At 38.3% G+C, this 17,615-nt stretch overlaps 1 protein-coding gene across 1 annotated transcript in view; it reads right to left on the bottom strand.

The window, feature by feature from the left end:
* Window positions 1–17,615, bottom strand: part of LOC110175779 (cilia- and flagella-associated protein 46) — a 136,163-nt gene that overhangs the window by 102,784 nt on the left and 15,764 nt on the right. Inside the window, 11 exon segments of the mRNA XM_055162939.1 lie at window positions 2,211–2,323; window positions 5,242–5,339; window positions 6,149–6,303; window positions 6,772–6,886; window positions 9,637–9,751; window positions 11,696–11,921; window positions 13,292–13,482; window positions 13,872–13,970; window positions 14,589–14,688; window positions 14,878–15,020; window positions 16,677–16,769. Coding sequence (XP_055018914.1) covers window positions 2,211–2,323; window positions 5,242–5,339; window positions 6,149–6,303; window positions 6,772–6,886; window positions 9,637–9,751; window positions 11,696–11,921; window positions 13,292–13,482; window positions 13,872–13,970; window positions 14,589–14,688; window positions 14,878–15,020; window positions 16,677–16,769 — 1,448 coding nt within the window.

Genomic DNA, 17,615 nt, shown 5'->3' with positions numbered 1-17,615 from the left:
GCACAGCAGAAGCTTTCACTAACAATAATGTCACCACTTGCTGAAACTACATTATTACATTCAGCGCTGCACATTTAAAACAGTGGGAGGTAGTGCAGAAGTTACACTTTTGAAAAGGTCGCGAAAGGTGGCGTCAGCTTTGTGTAACTCATTTACAAGTACGATGTGGATCCTTTTCCTTCATTCAAATTCAGCAGTCTCTCAAGTCAGTTTAATGCATATGTTCAGCCGTTTGTGCTTTAGAAAATGTATGATTGTGTTAATTTACAAACTAAATCGATTTCTATCCTCATTATCAAGTCAATTATCATGTTGTTATGGATGACAAAGTTGTTAAAATTACTAAAACTACTTTGTGATTTCTTGGCACTTAGATATTCTAATGTCTAATGCAGGGATGAGCGATAGGACAACATATATAATAATGACTTTTCCTGGAACCAGATAATGATTTCAGTTTTATCACAATGAATGAACACAGTATTTTTCTTGCCTTTAAGAAGTAAATTAAGTCATTGGCCTTTTCTGAATACTCACACTTTTCTGTGATTGGTTAAATCCAGTCAAAGTCTTACCAATTGGAGAAGTGAGTGGGGAAAGTGTCAAGAGTCAGAATGTAATAGAATAGTGACTTAAGAGCAAAACAGTAGATCTTCAAAAGGATGAACTCACAATAAGATTTTTATCGCAAGTCAAATACAGGCAAGTCCAAGTCGAGTCTCGAGTCACTTGCCCATAAGTCCAAGTCATGTCCAAGTCATCTGCTTTGAGCTTCAAGTCATTTCAAGTCTTTAAACCAAATTTTTGCAATTTATATTAATTTTAAACTAAATTGTACTTAAAAAGTCAAGGTATATTTATATACGAACAGCCCCCAGAGTGGAGTGTTTTAAGTCTCATCTTAAGACCCACTTTTATTCTCTGGCTTTTAACACTGCGTGAGTTGTGTGGTTCTCTGTGTCTTTTATTTATTTGATTTATGTTTTATGTTATTTTATTGCCTTTATCAATTTATTGCTATTCTTTGGATTTTCTCTTATTTTATTTCACTGGTTTTATTATTTTAAGACTAGTATGATTAAATCTGAGCTTTTATTTTATCATTGTATTATTGTTGTTATTATGTATTTGTGCAGCACTGTGGAAACTGTTTGTTTGTAAAATGTGCTATAGAAATAAAGTAGATTGGATTTGATATTTATAGAGTATGTAAGAGTTGTAGAAATTAATTTAGTAAATTTTTCCTTTTTAAATGTCTTGACAAGATCTTAGTGTGAATCATTATGGTCAGAATAGAAAGAATTCAGATTTAAAAGTGCTTTGCAAGTCTTCTCAAGTCACAGGCCTTGAGTCCGAGTTAAGTCCCAAGTCACTGGCCTTCAAGTCCAAGTCGAGTCCCAATTCTTACTCAGTATTATCAAGAGAAGTCTCTAGTTCTAAAAATAGTGACTCAAATCTGACTTGCAATTCCCCTCCTCAGCCTAGTACTATAGTGTAGGACTCCACGATTTTGGGAAAAAATAAAATAAAATCTAATTGTACTGTAATTACAATTAGATTTATGTTCAGAAAATAGGATGGTGTTCAGAGTGCACACTGTAAACAACTCCAGCAGCAATGACATTTAGGCGAAAACATGAACTGATAAAACAAAAACATTAATGTTTTTTTTTTTTTTTATATATTATTCAGTTTATTATTGCTGTATGTGTTGACGAATGTGCCCTTTATTTTGTTTTTGTGTCCTTATAGTGTTGACGCTCTATCTACAGTTCAAGTTAAATTAAGTTATTTTGATTCGACTGAGTTCAAAACAAGAACCCCATGCATTTCAGAACTTGTTTATCGGACACTCTATTATCTAAAAATAATTGCAGCCTTTGCATATGTCATAACTGCACCAAGTCAAAAAGCAGTTTCAATTGATAGTGATATATCGTGCAGTCTTCATCTAATGTGTAATTCATTTCATGTGCATTTTACTATAAGAAGTCGAGTAACACGCAGCTTAAAGGAAATGTATGCCAGACTAAACAAAGATACAAGTAGATGATTTGCTGTGACAACCCCTGCAGGGAGAACTTGAAATAAACTGCAGTAATCTAACCAAAAACACATCTAGAATCAATCTTTCAACATTTAAACAACATTTTAACCTCCAAAAAACAAACCAATTGAGAAGCATTAAGAAATATACTCAGAGTCTGTACCTGTAAACAATCCAATCAGCATCATCCTCAGACACGCGCTGCTTATTTACAAGAGGAGGAACAGGACAAGTATTAAGCTGCACCCCTTCTGTGTGGAGCTTCTGAACAACAGCCTAAAAAAACATAAAAAAAACATGTTTATTTGTCAAATTGTAGGGATAACAGCGAAGGTGACAACGGTTTTGATGACTCTATAAACCAAGCAGATAAGAAAACCTCATGCAGAGTTGTTGTCAGCTTCTCAGAGCATTTTAAAGCCCAGTTTTGGCTGATCAAAGACATGGAAAATATCTGGAGATGACTTTATTTCAGTGGTGGAAAAGGCACTCAAGACAAAAAGAACTATCCTCATCATGGGAGTCTTATTAGCTCAGTAGTTATAATGATATTCTTAAGAAATGCGAATAGTTTGAAGAATAAAGGGGAAGAATTGGGGCGGGGGGCAGAGGCAGGGGTGAAAGTCTGACTTGGTCCGACCCATGCTGTGGATCGGTGCCTTTATTTCCTTCAAAGCTGCTGGATCTCTTTGGACTTTGGAAGTGTAACCTCGGGCCAAGGCGAGAGTGGGATGAGACAAGATACATGATAAGACAAGCTACAAACACAAGCAAAACAGATTTACCACTACAGTCAGTCCACCTCTAGGGCCTGTTCTTAATCCTAGAATCACATTTATGGCCGTGTAAAATGTATGTATGATGAATTATACACTTAAGTTACAGTATTTTCAATATGTATGTTACAGGGATAAAATATATGGTGTGATAATTGGTACAGAAATCAATGAAAGTCAAGTCAGGCGCAGTATTGATTACACTTTGTTGCACATATGGAGAGAAGCTAAAGGTAACAGATAAAATGAAAGAGAAAGCATTGTTAAAACTGTAAAAGTAGGTTAGTTAAGATTAGGAATAGATCCTTCAAAGTGATATGTTCAGAACAGTTGCGCACACTGCCTGGTACCAATATAAATATTCTATCCAATTCATTTTAATAAGGCAGCAAAATAAAAATATGACTTCTGACAATATCAAACTTCTAGCTCCATTCTCCACAGTTCACAATTTTATGGATTTGAAATAAAACTATATATTCACTGTTGAACTATTGCGGCCCACTAGGTTTTTAGTTAAAATTTTAGCTTTTATTAGGGTTGGGCAGTAATACGGTATTATCCCGCAGTATCAAACAGCACTTAGTTTCATTACCGTCATAAAAAAAATCTGCAGCACATAAGGACCTAATATAATATTATAATTTATTGATATTAAATTTGTTTGCTGTGTTTGTTTTTTTGTTGTTGTGTGGTTGTATTTTCAATGTAATGCTATCATGATTTAAAACTAATAGTATCTATAATGTTTCTTTAACTGCGTGGGGAGATGACATTCGATTAGTTTCGTTCTGTTGTCATGTGGAAGCTCATAAGGGAGATCAAGACAAGACGGCAAGTCAGGCTGCAAGTGAGTTGGTCCCAAAAAAAAAAAAAAAAAAAACTAGTACTTCTGCAGTTTGGTATTATCGTTCTTTTAATATTAGTGTTTTTATTATTACCGCATTTTTCGAATTATAAGGCGCAATATCAATAATGTTGAATTCTCTCATCTATTTTCATATAGAAGGTGCACTGGATTATAAGGAGCATTAAGCGAAAAAAACAGACGACACGGAAGACTGATCCCTTAGCCCAGGCATCCACGATCCATCGGCAGATCATGGCGTAATTTGCCCGGCGTTGCCTCCCTGTCTTTGTGAATGTGTATTATGAATGTGAATGTGTGTGGATAATTTAAGTTTGTTTTTTTATTTCCTACGAGGAGAACATAAATATACACTAAGTAATAATGTGTTGCAGCTTAATAATGTGTTGCAGCTTAGAGCGCATTTGTTTACATTTTAAAGAAACCACATGGCTCATTTGCATCAACTATAAAACGCTGATAAAAACAGCTCTTTCTTTGAGCGCTGAGGCGGTTCAGCTTCTGTCGGACTAAAGGACAGGACTCAGTGAAATATGTGTGTTCTTTCTATGATGAAGGATGTGCTGCTGAGGGTGAGTCTGTTTCTTGTGTGTATCGCGTTGGAGATTGTTCATGTGAAACTTTTCTGAGATTATATGTCTGCAGGTCATACGCATAGGCCGTATAGCGATGCAGCTTTGTAGCTTACCAAAATCGTACTAAAACATTTTGGTAATACTGTAATATGGTATACCACGGTAAAATGCTGAAAAGGTTTAACGGTATCAAAATCTGGATACTGCCTAACCCTAGTGCTTATCATTATAAGCACTAGGGTCCATAAACTAAAGTAAGCACTGTTGCATGTGGTAATGTTTTCAAATGAAGCTCTGGAGTTACTCACATGTGGTCGAGCGGTTGTCATTCACTGAAACATGCCATGTTTGGAGTCTAACGCAATTGTAAATGCATTAGAGCTAACATGGAGTGGTCCCTGCTTTTATAATACATGTGTTCTGTTTACAAACACTATATAAGGCTCTATAAGTGCATCAGAGGAGAGGATCATGTGGCAGGTTTTGTTGATAGAGGCCGGATTGAGATGCTTTGGGGATGTTCAGAGGAAGGGGACTGAATACACGAGTAGAAACATGCTGAGGTTATAGATGCAAGGTAACCGGAGGCCTAGAAGATGAAGAAAAGCATAGCCATATTTATAGTCAACGTGAAATATACAACAACACATTTACATAACTTGTTGACAGTGTAGGGCATCTTCAAGGACAAACTCATTGGATTCCAGAGGGTTTCCGGCTAAAAGCAGCAGGTTCCGGTGTTTTTCTAACATGGTAAGAGAAGACTGATTGGATTATTTTGACTATGGGACCTTGGCAGAAGATGGCGGTGTCTGAGTGCCCTTTCATTTCCCGCTGTGTGAGTGACAATCTGTACTAGCATCAAAGGCAGGCATCAACACAAGACTTTCACTTAGGTTATATGGCCAAGCCTAAAATTTAAAAAAATAGCAGCACTAAAACATTCTTGCATAAATGACGTGAGTGTAATATTACCTCTGCATTTATGAAGTGTATTTCAGCCAACAGGCGCAGCAATTCTCTGTAGGAGTCTGAAGTATTTTGATCTGGACTTCCTCTTTTTGAAGAACTATCTGCATGAAATTATGAAAAATGATGAAGAATTTACAAAGTTATTTCATATTTCATTATAAACACAACAGGTTAGACTACTCATTTCAATATTTTCTATTTTCTACTGTATTTTTATTTAATTTACTTATTTTTTGGTTAAGATTATAATTTTTCTTCCTGGTTCAACACATAACTTTACAACATATGCCAAAGGTCATTCCATTTCTGTTACCTCGCAAGCATAACGTAAACAAGAGCCAAAACTTACTAAATTACACAAATTAAAAAATAGATGCCAACACCTTTATTTGTTTAAATCCATGTTAATTCAAATCTTAATCTTAAATTAAAATAGATGCCAACACCTTTATTTGTTAAATCCATGTTTACTCAAAAAATAAAATAAAAAAAGTTCTCTGGGCACAAATTGTCCATGAATTTTGGATGTAATTTTCGCTTTCGATGACTTGTCATATTCCATATTTAAAACTCACCACTATTCTTGGGTTTTTGTACTTTTATAACCAACTTTTTTCCACAAACTGCCACATAACTAATCTAAAACTAATACATATATATTTTTTATCACAGCCACTATCCTAATAAAACTAAGTAACACTTTGAAAAACATGAAATCCTATCACGCAAATATACAAACCAGATAAGTACAGACAATTATGAACAATACATTTACATTTACATTACGCTCTTATTAATATTAGATTTCATAAGGATTATATTATGGTCTTACAGAAACCGCTCTTGAAAAATCACTAATATAGTAGCTTCCAGGCATTCTTTTTAGATTTTGAGTGTTTTATTTTCATACCCTCAGCCTCGGGATCCTTCATCTTCTGAGTGTTTGCCTTGGACAGCTTCCATCTCCCGTCGTCATAAAGCAGGCAGAACCGGCACGCTGCTCGGCACACATCCCACACTTCCTGTTTCCTCGCCGTCTTCGCCAGAGCTGCCCAAAGCTTCAGTCTGTGCCAATCACCAAACCAGAGAAAAAAAAACAAACACATTGTCTATAGGTGGGCAGAGGTCAAAGAGTAGGATTGCGTTTGTTTACAAGGTATAAATAATTTTTCACAAAGCGGTCTGTTTGTTTTGATGGCTTTGCTTAGTCCCACAAAGTCTCCCCATTAAGCAGTTTCTCTTCTTTCTGAACAGTAAACGAGTGGTTGTAATAGGGCTTTTAGGACTACTACACTTTTAATACAACTTTAACAACACATTAGGGAAACAATGCAACAAGCAGATAGCAATGGGTGCATACAGTAATACATTCAACAAGGCTTAGTTAAAAGACTGCCAACGATTCTAGGAAGGCCAGAGGCTGAAAGTAATTATTTAGATACTATTGCTATAGGTGGAAAACAGATGGGAACTAGTGCATAGATAGAATATGCTACAGGCACAAAGTCATACTGAAATAAGACCTGTCCTCACCTTTCCTTGGTGTCGGTGTCCTCTTGGTGAACCAGGTGTTTGTTGACCATTTGGACAGAATTTGAATGATGCTGAGCCTTCGCACAGAGCTCTGCCATCGGTCCAGAACCATCAACTTCACTGGCAACTACAAGATATTAGAAGTATATTTATTTTTTAGATTACATTTATGTTTTTCTATGCCTTAAATCATGTTCAAAGTATATTTTAATAATTTTATGTTTTATATATCACAAAACTGCTCTAAGGTACATATTCATTAGTCAGGCTGGCGTCACCTAGTGCCTCTGCCTAATTCATTTCTCTTCAGTGACTAGGTCAAGAGTCGGCATACACTAGACAGTTTGCAAGAACCCCGGAAGTTGTAGACCGTGCACCGGCCAATCAGAGAAGAGCTGTGAAGCCATGACGTCAAACTCAAGCGCCTGTGTGGGTCCCTTTTGTGGTACAGCACAACAGTAAACAGTCAAGATGGATGTAAATGAACACATACATTCTGTGTTTGCAACGATTCCCAAAATCGAGGATTTCAAGCCGGAAACAAATAGAATGTTTGGTGAATTTTATCAAGGGGAAAGACGTTATTGCCCTTCTTCCTACTGGCGCATTATATATGTCACGACCAAACAGCAGCGATTGGTTAAATAAAAAAAGTATCCGCCTACTGTCAAGCGAACAAATCCTAATGCTGCGAGGTCAGATGGTTTCCACGAAGTGAAACTGGCTGATGAATCAGGCTACATATTTGTAGCCTATATTTATTTTCAACTTGAAAGTTTTGCGTAAGTTATCAGATTGTTTTTTTTTTTTGGTTTTGTTTTTTTTTTTTGAGAAAGAAATGCGGAATAAATGCATCGCGTAACTAAAAAAATAACCTTTTATTCAAAAGGTGATTTCAAAATTGACCAAAATAATCGTGATAATGATTTTTTCCATAATCAAGCAGCCCTAGAAGAGCAGTACAGTATAAGGATTTAAGTGAATGTAGCCTATTTTTTTCTGCATCAGTGTTGAACAAACCTAATATTCAAAGCATTAGAATTTGGATTCAACTAACTATAACAGCTATAACAAATAAATGGTAGGAATTTATACATTCAAACTAGGTTTACTTTCTCAAAATCTATTTTCTAAGTAACTAAAAAGTAAATCTGATATCAAATTCAGACTTGTAAAGAAGGGTTATAGGATTATGTGAGAGTAGAATACAAGTTAAAGTTAAACAAGAGTAAGAGTTTAAATAACTTAAAAATATAAGGATATCTCAAAATGCAATACACCAAACATATATCTATATATTTTGGGATATTCATAAATTCAATCAGAGCCAACAAATGTGAAACCTGGAGCTTGAGTGAGGTTTGAAATGTCTACCTTACGCATTATGGGCAATTACTATCCAACCTTATCCAATCCCACTTCATCTTGGTTCTTCAGTGAAATATGTAATTAACTATTAATGCTTGATTACATTTTAGAATATTTTTTGCCTTAATTAATTATGCTTTTCTCACATCATTACTTTGAAGCTAATTGTTTTTCTCTGGGAAACACTACTAGTGCTTTATAGAGAAAAACAAACCCTTCGGGGGTCTCTAGACTTTAACCCTAACCCCAGGCAGAAGCTCTGTGCGTGGCTGGACACGGCAGGTTCGTCCCTGGGTCATTAGGGCTGCTGAATGCTGATGTGGAGCCATAGACCGAGGAGCCGAAATGAGTTTAAGATCAAAGACTGTCGGCAGTTGCTCCACATCCGAGTGCTCCCAGCCAGCCTCTGCACAGCGGGCACGGCCATTACCCCAGAGAAATCACGCACTGTATTTCATAACAAATTTTACCGCTGCCACTAAAAAGGCACTGTACAGATGTGGGGTACTGGAAATTTGCATGGCACAGCACAGTAATTTTGCACCCTGACATTCAATTAAACTTTAATCGGTGCGTGATTTACTGAGACGGCAACTCATTACACAATTAAGGCAAAGTACAGCTTGCAGGTGTGCTTTCTGAAGGAAGCAGGCTCCAGTCGGATACAAGGCTGCTCATTCATTAAAAAAGAAAATCTGCTCTTAAATACTTAGACAAAGCTGCACGGACATAATACGAGCACAATTAAGCACCTGCGGCATGAAACTATTTAACAGCAGGGTTCCAGTACATTTAGATGATTCATTTATTTTATATTATGTGGATATTAAGCGGACAATGGGCGTCTGACATCATTGTGTTTGAATTTATGTAGTGGAATCCAAACTCCATTTTCTTTCAGTGCTCAATGACACCAACTTGACGACCTAAAGGAGATTTTGATGGTGCACGCAATGGCAAAAATGAACTGTACCGTATTTTCTGGGCTATTAGGCGCGCTCTTAAGCCCCCAACCCCATCAAAAAACAACCGCGCCAGAGCGCCCCATACACGAATCCACTCGGGTGTCCCAGCACGACTTCAGTAAACTACAAAGCCACACCACCCGCAGCGTACGCAAACACGCACGGAGCAGACAGCGACCACGCAGCGAAACACACCCGCAGCCACACTCATCACTCCGACGAGGAACGGAATGGAGGAACAAACCGAAAAAGCGAGCGCAATGTGCCTTTCTGAGCCACAACTGAACAACTGAGTCACTGTGAACACGCCAACAATCCAGCGGTCCCAGACAGCACCCTCCCTACACGCCACAACTGAACAAAGCCCAGAGCCACCGTGAACGTGCCAAACAAAGTCCGACTGACCCATCGAACTGTTGGGTTTCGTTTAAAGTCCGGTGCGGTTTATTTGTGAAAAAAGTTCGAAAATAGACCATTTAATGACAGTGCATCTTATAATCCAGAGTGCCTAATAGCCCATAAAATAAGGTACCTCTGGCTGGGTCATCTGCGTCCAAAACCGCTCGGAAAACATCAGGGGCCAAGAGAAGCCCCACAGAGACCAGCACGGGGCGACAGTCTGTGTTGTCATCTGGCATGTCCTTCACCTGAACAATGAATAACATGTTAGGGTGTTTTACATGTACAGTATCCAGAAACTTTACTGGTGAAGGATCCATTATCTGCTTGTGCCATGTGCAGGATATTATTGCTTTGCATAGAATATTTTACAGTATGACTGGTCTCCATCATGAAGACAAGCAGGTGATGACACAAGGCTAAATTACAGGGCAGACCTATGGAGAGGTAACACACTCACTGTAAAATGTAAATGTGTGTTCAATACCGTACCGCAGAACATTCTAGGCGAGGCAATAACATTTCCATTCCGTGGGGACAAGCATAGCAAACCCCCCGCCATAAATGTGATACAAAGCATTTTTCCATTCTCTAAAGGAAACTCTACTAATGCTGAAACAGCACTGAACTGAAATCTATACCCGTGATTATACTGCATATTAACAACAAATCCAGTCTTTACCTTGCAAAAAAAGGCAATAAGAGCAATCACATTATCATGAACCAACCAATGTGTTATTTATAAACCTTCAAACTCTTTATGATTTAGTCGACCTTTATACTCTGAAAATCATGTTCAAAGTAAACAACAATCTCCTGTCAAAATCTTTACAGAACATGTTCAAAATCCGAAAGAGCCAATATGAGCTCAGAGGCACGGCCGTGTTTATCAAAAAGAAAATCAGAACAAACATTATGAAATTTTGTAAATCTGTTAAAGGGGTAGAGCTCTGGAACAACTGTACAGAAAATCTAAAATTGTGCAACAGTCTCTTTCACTTTATAAAGAAATTTAAATGTTTGACTCTGGACAGACACATGAAATATGATATTTAGTTTGTGCTGTAGTACTTTGTTGTACTGTTTCTGATTTGTTTGTTTCCTCTTGCTATATAGGCGAGTTTCAGCTGACGTCATTGTTATTAAAAGCCCGCATTGCATGCTGGGAAATATTTTGGTCGGAGGCAAGAAACAGGATAGCGGTCAAACACAGTGCGTAACCTCGCGTATTTATCCCCGATAATGGTAAATTCCTGCTGCATTATCGGATGCACAAATAGAAGCACGGAAGAAGGAAAATGTCTTTTTCGTATTCCGAGTGAAAAGAACCGCTAACGGCGAATTAAACGGCTTTCAAACATTCGCAGAGCAAACGTAGAAGTTCCTAGCAAACCGTGGACTCCAACAAGTTCAACAACACATTGAGACTCTTGGAGGTTTTCATCTTTTCTGCTGTGAATGGCCCAGGAGTTTCCACCAAGTCATTGTGGATATCGCCAAAGTGAATATTTGTCCAGGTAGTTGGCGATTCTGACCAGAAATTTGGTTTCATCCACCTTTTGTAGGGGTTGAAAAGGGTGATTTGGCGTCCATTGATGCTTATGACCAATTTCTGGTCAAATGGTCTTGGGTCCTCTGCCGTTAGAGTGGATAAATAACCGGGATCAATACCCTTTACGTGCTTTCTCGCTCCGTCCGTCATGTTGAATTAGTGTTTCTTGCCGCCGACCAAAATAATTCCCAGCATGCAACGCGCGCTTTTGTCAAAAATGAAACTATGAACCCTATTTATGAAGATGAAATGGTGTTAAGGTGACACTCTGATAAAGGAATAAAGAGTAGGCATAATACGCTTAAGCTTCAGCCTACACCTTTTCGGTCTGTGTATGTTAAATATGACTGTCTGTGAATGAATGTCAAAATATACCTATGACCGAAATAAATAAATAAATTAACAGTATATTTACGGCATTCAATATAAAACTGACTGAAACCAAGCAACTGCCATTGTACAGATTTTTGATATAAAAAAATATATATATTGTTAGTTTAGCTTTAGGTTATATTGCACACAAAGCAAACAGTACAAGTCTGTTCTTTTATCCAGTGTGAGACATTTGCAGCAGTAGTGCTTTGTAAGAGGGTTTAAGTGGGATTAAACATAGTGTGGAGTGTGACAGAAAAGGCTAAACCTGCTGCATTAGCATGGCTGCTCTGTCCTCGGGCCGGGCCGGGGTGTTGTGTAGAGCTCTGAGCTGGAGGAGGCGAGAGGCGGATGACAGTGGCTCTCGGTGCGTCCCGTTCGGATCCAGCTGCAGAGCTTTGTTTAGGTGAGTCAGAGCAGCCTCCAGGCGGCCCTCCTCTTCTTCAATCAGCGCCAGCTCTGAGTGAATCTGACAGCGCGTCTCCAGGAGCAGGCTGTGGAAGAAAGCCTGATGTAATGTACTGTCTCACAAAAAAGGAGTGGGTTCATGGGTTTCAGCTTCCTGTTATGTTAGTTATGTTATGTTACTGCAAAAATAATCATAATCGAATCAAAGCTGCGATTTGAATGGACGCAACTAGCACAACAGGCTGCAGTTTTTGAAGTGCCATCATTTCCTCAACAACCAACAAAATATGCTGTCTTATTCTGCCCAATAGATCTGTTCAAACTTGTTCTGAAATGTGATTCTTCTATTAGTTTGCCAGTTCATATTTCAGTCTTTCTGTACATTCTTCTTGACGTGTTTGAAATGTAAACTTTAAACAGAATCCTCTTAATAAAACATCATTCTTGCTTCATGTTCTGTGCAATATTTTGAGGCGTTTTTCTCATTCAAAGATGTCAAATTCTGTTTTAAATTGTTAATCACTATGGCCTAATTTTTTGTAATTCTGAGAGCCTCAACAATCAAGACCCCTTTAAATATTATTACTAGATGATCTAACTCCATCTGGTCTTAAAAATCCCAAAACACACAAACAACTTAATTAATATGACTCAACATTACTAAAAAGAGGTAATATTTTTGAATTGAAACTGCAGAGTAACTCAAACCCATTTATAACAATAAAACACGGGACATCTTCCTTTGCTCACCTTAACACCACCATATTAACCTACCTTATTATGTGTTATGTTTTCTTTTTATTTTGTATTGATGAAGAACTACAATAAAATAATAATATTCTTCCCTTTCTAAATCACACTGGCAGAACTGTAATTGCATTTCGGCCCCAGAACCTGAAGAGATGCAGATTCTATTATCATTCTTCTGGAAATCAATTCATTTGTGTCCGGTGTAATTTTCCAAGAGGCTGTTGCCCCGGGTGAGGACATCAAAACAAAGACAGCATTATTCTGTTATGACCTATTTACAGCTGAGTGGCTCCTGTTTTGGTTGCACTCCCAATTTAAAAATGAAAATTGCATTGGCATAATCAACACTCATGTGCTTCTAAGATGGTGCTGAATTAAGTTGTCCTTTATATGACTTCTATTTGTGTTCATTTTGAATATTTGCACTATGACTAGTCACTTCCAATTGTTATTTGTGATTTTTGTATATTTTTAACTCTTACTTTAACACTAGACGATAGATAGGTATGTATAATTTTTATGTCAGCCTTGGTTTTGGAGAATTTGCAGATGCAGAAACACAGTGAAAAGATTTGACCCCATAGGTGCAAATATTCCACTATGTTGTACAAGAGATGTACTGACATCTGCTGCAGTAACAACAAGCACAAGCCCTTAGTCATGCTCTCTGTGTCCACACTCCTCTCCACAGACGTAGGAAACAGACCTCTGGATGTCTTCCAGCGCCTTTGCCACCCGGAGCAGAGCACTTGTGATGTTCCTGCGGAGGTTGTGCTGCAGCAGAGGCAGGCACAGTCTCCACACAGTGGCACACACTGCCTGCACGGCCTGAGGGGCCCCCGCTCGCTCGGCGTTTAGGAGCCACTGATCCAACCGGCCTATTTCCCTGAGCCGAGCCTGTGGGAGAACAAGCCCAGATTGAGCATAGCTGGTGTAATGCTGAAGAGGCAGCACTTCAATCGCTTGGCATGTATGCTGGAATTGAATTATGTCTGATATGCTGTGCCAAAGCATAAATGTGACATGTACAATTTAAAACCAAATGTGATGTGCCGAGTGAGTTTTGTCAGAGCAACAAACTTCTGCACAGAATAATAATGAGATAATTAAAGCTGTCACTTAATGACGAAGAGCTTGGAGATAGATTAGCTATTCCTTGAGGCACAAGTTTAAAGATAATTTTATCAAACAGTTAATCAAGGCAGTGCCGATGAGTCCACAGCCTGTATTGTTACATGTGGGAGAGAGGGAGCCACAGTCGATAATTTCCGTGTGTGACTAAGCACCTCCACGCTGCCTTTGGAGTACTCATTCATCTTCGCCTCTTTCTTCAGGAGGCTGATTTCGCAGCTGATACATTCCATTATGATCCTTTGGCCTGTGCTCTAGAAAGACAAACACATGTGTGATTACAGCTGTCAACACTCCAAGTCTTCAGGGAGGAGAGAAACAGAAAAATAGATCGTATCTGAAGTGCACTGTACAAAGATACTGTTGGAAGTTTTGAATAATAATGTGAAAATGTTTTGCAGTTGTTTGAGTTGGAAGAATCTGACTCTAAACACACCATGTGATCCCTGGAAAAAGGAATAATTCTTGACCAAGTTATGCATTTCTGGCCATTTATCTGCATTGCTTGTGATTAATTCAAAACTCCATGGTGCTTGTATGATGTTTAAAAAAAAGGTACAAGAGAAAAGTGAATCATTTTGTGTAAAGGAGGGCCACAAAAGATGTCACTCAAGTTACTATCTGAAGGCCCGTTTGCAGTAGTAGTTAAATAACTTGCTTGCTGACTATAAAAAGATGTTCCTGTGACCCAGAATACGTGCGGTACATGCTTTGCGGAGCTGAATTAACTCCAGTGACCTTGGATCCTTTACAAAGCGCCTACTTAACTCAGGATGTCATTTTGCAAGCATAAATTTACATGTTTTAATGATAAGTCGAACCAGCTAGCCCCGTCCATTTGCGGAGCTTTGAGGAGAAAATCGGACACTCACAGCCACTTCCGCCGTCTTTAGCGCTTTCAAACAGTCGGCAGCTACTTCCTGATGCTTGGTTTGCAAGGCCAGCAGAGCCAGCTCCAGGAGGAAGGCAACTCTGCAAATCCCAGATAAAACATAATTTATACAATTCACACAAGCCTTCAGTGCGGTAATCTAAGCCATGTACTGCCCGCGGAAATCCATATGTGGTTTTATGTTGGTGGGAGGTTTAAAAGAGGACAGGCAGCCACAAAGGTAATCTCGTCATACCGGAGACTGGATTGGGTCAGTCCAGGTCACGCACCTTGCAGCTGGCGGCAGAGGTTGCGCGTTGGATTCCGTGGGAGATGAAGAAGCTTTAGTGGGAACGAGCGAATCAAAAATCTCTTGAAGCTTCGCGGCATCTCCTTCCTTTAGCTCGTCTCCATTGGCTCTCCCCAACCTATTACAACGGCACAGAAAGACTTGTCATAAAACCAATTTTCAACAAATCGTCACTAATATACTCACACCAAACTAGGGATAAACTCTAGTTCATAATAATCTTGTGTGATTGTGACGGCAGGGTCACGGTTGACATTTAGTGCTAATCTGAAAAGCCATAAGGATCTGTGACGTGCTGAGTACAGGCCTGCAGACAGGAGGAGATGGGGGGCCGGGTAATGGTGGGGTCTTTAGCGCACACCAGAAGCATGAAGGCAGCTCTGGAGAAGCATATGAGATTATCAAGAAGCCTGGAGAAATTGTCCCACTAACCTAGGTTTAATGTGTGTTGCTGAGCTCTCCATGTTGGCTCACAAAAAATGCTACAGGCGCAAGCAACAGCAATCTGCATAATAATATAGCAATGAGCAAAAATGTGTCACATAAAGAAAGATTGGTTATAAGAGCCTGATATCCCTATTGATTACATTGTACTGTGCCACAAAATATCCAAAAGGTAAATGTGAAAATGTGTAATTTGATGATGGAGATTAGTAACACATTAACTTGTTGCATTACAATAAAAATCTGCATTTCAAATATATTTACTTTAGCAGTCCCTCAATAGAATGTTGTGAAGTTATGCGCTGAAATCCACCAAGTTGTTGATGTTGAGGAAAATTTTTGATGGTAAATGGAAAATATATCAAGTCAAGTCAACAAATTATTACTTTCATCTTGATTTTTCTTAGCCTGATTCATTAGCCGGTTTCACTTCGTGGGAACTGACCTAGGCATTAGGATTCGTTCGCTCGACGGTAGGTGGGTACTTTTTTTATTTAACCAATCGCTGCTATTTGGTCGTGACATATGTAAAGCACTGCTATCGGGGCTAATTGGTATATTAAGCTTTTCCCAAATCCCGTAGGAAGAAGAGCCATAACGTCTTTCCCCTTGATAAAATTCACCAAACATTCTCTTTGTTCTGGCTTTAAATCCTTGATTTCGAGAATCGTTGCCAACACAGAATGTATGGCTCTTTGCTGATTGGCTGGTGCCTGGACTCACACTTTGAGATTCTTGCAAACCAACTAGTGTATTCTGATTCCTGACCTAGTCGCTGGAGAAAAATTAAATTGAGCGGAGGTACTAAGTGGCACCATCCCAGCCATTTTTCTTACTTTATTTGACAATTTTCCATGATAATGTTAATCTGCTTGTACTTTACTATTACAACAATGGACTTTCACTACCGTGGCTAAGAGCATTTCTTATTATACAGATAAAGATACAATACCTGATTACCTGATTCAACTCAAATTCTTATCTCTACGTATTCGCTACCGCAAAACCAAGTCATGCCTTTTGGGTGCGTTCTAATGCTTACAGTTAGATACAGAAAAAAATTGAAATTGGAGCAAGCATCAATTTAAAAAGCTGAAACCAATCAAAAGAGATTATGCATCAATTTGAAATTGCAGATCCAATCAATGGTTATTTAGAGAGGTTCAGTGGAGCCTGTTTACTCCAGTTGTGATAAGTATGAAACTGGCTGATATGGTGGTGAAGAAAAAGCTTTTGTAGACTCAAACTGGGAACATTCTCACAAATTACAAAGCCTGGATGACAGATTCAAATGAACAGGTGCAAATGAGATGTGTGCAGAAACATATCTTACTTCTTAAATTCTTCTAGCTTGTAAATTGCTGTTAAAGTGGGACTCTGCCGGCTCGTCTCAAGTAAGACATCGCAGTCTGACAGCTTGTGTTGTATCTGAAGCAAAACAACAAAGTTAGAAACTGAAAGTGTTTTTGTACTAAAGGCTTCCAATTAAAACTCAAAGAAGCGCAGAGAAGAGCGCTTTGGGAAAAGGGAACTTAATTAAAACAACTGATCTACAAATGAAACTGCCAATAGTTAAGTGGGGAGTGAGACCATTACACACAAAAACAGGTACAAATTTGGATCTCAGTTTCATCTTTTTTCAGCTCAAGTTTCAATTTAAAATGTTTAAAAGGGCTCACACTAAACTATTTTCTCATCTATGTTACAATTTTGTTTCCTCATAAAAAACATACTCATTGTTTTGTTTTGTTTCATTCACAAATGTAACACACAAACGTTGCATGTTTAAGATGAGTTCTTCTCTTTATTAGTGATGTCATGTGGTAATACAGGAAGTGCTCCACTGTGTTTTTAAACTCCATATACCATCACTAGAACCAGTTGCAGGGTTCCCACTCTTTTTCACAAAATTTCAAAACTTTTCCATGGCTTTTTCATGACCTAAAGTGAATTTTCCATGACTTTACAGCACCTACATGTGTAGAACTGATCAGACTTTTAGGGCTAAATATGAAATGTTAACCTTTTCCACTCACCTTATAGTTTGGTATTATAGTTTTTAACATTCAAAATACTGTCAGTGCATTTATTGTCGTCTCTTTTAAACAAAAGGTGCACACGTTCAGAAATAATCATAATAGTCTAATGAGAACTTAACAGAACACTTTATTTGCTTGAAAGACCATGACTTTTCCAAAACTTGAATTGAATTTAAACAATTCCATGACTTGTCCAGGCTGAGAAAATGACATTTTCAATTTCCATGATTTTTCT

The sequence above is a fragment of the Boleophthalmus pectinirostris genome, unplaced genomic scaffold, assembly GCF_026225935.1.
Source record: "Boleophthalmus pectinirostris isolate CB_2022bp ecotype Guang Dong unplaced genomic scaffold, ASM2622593v1 HiC_scaffold_5, whole genome shotgun sequence".
Lineage (NCBI taxonomy): Eukaryota > Metazoa > Chordata > Actinopteri > Gobiiformes > Gobiidae > Boleophthalmus > Boleophthalmus pectinirostris.
The sequence above is the reverse complement of the archived record's forward strand: the minus strand, read 5'-3'. Positions and strand labels throughout refer to the sequence as shown.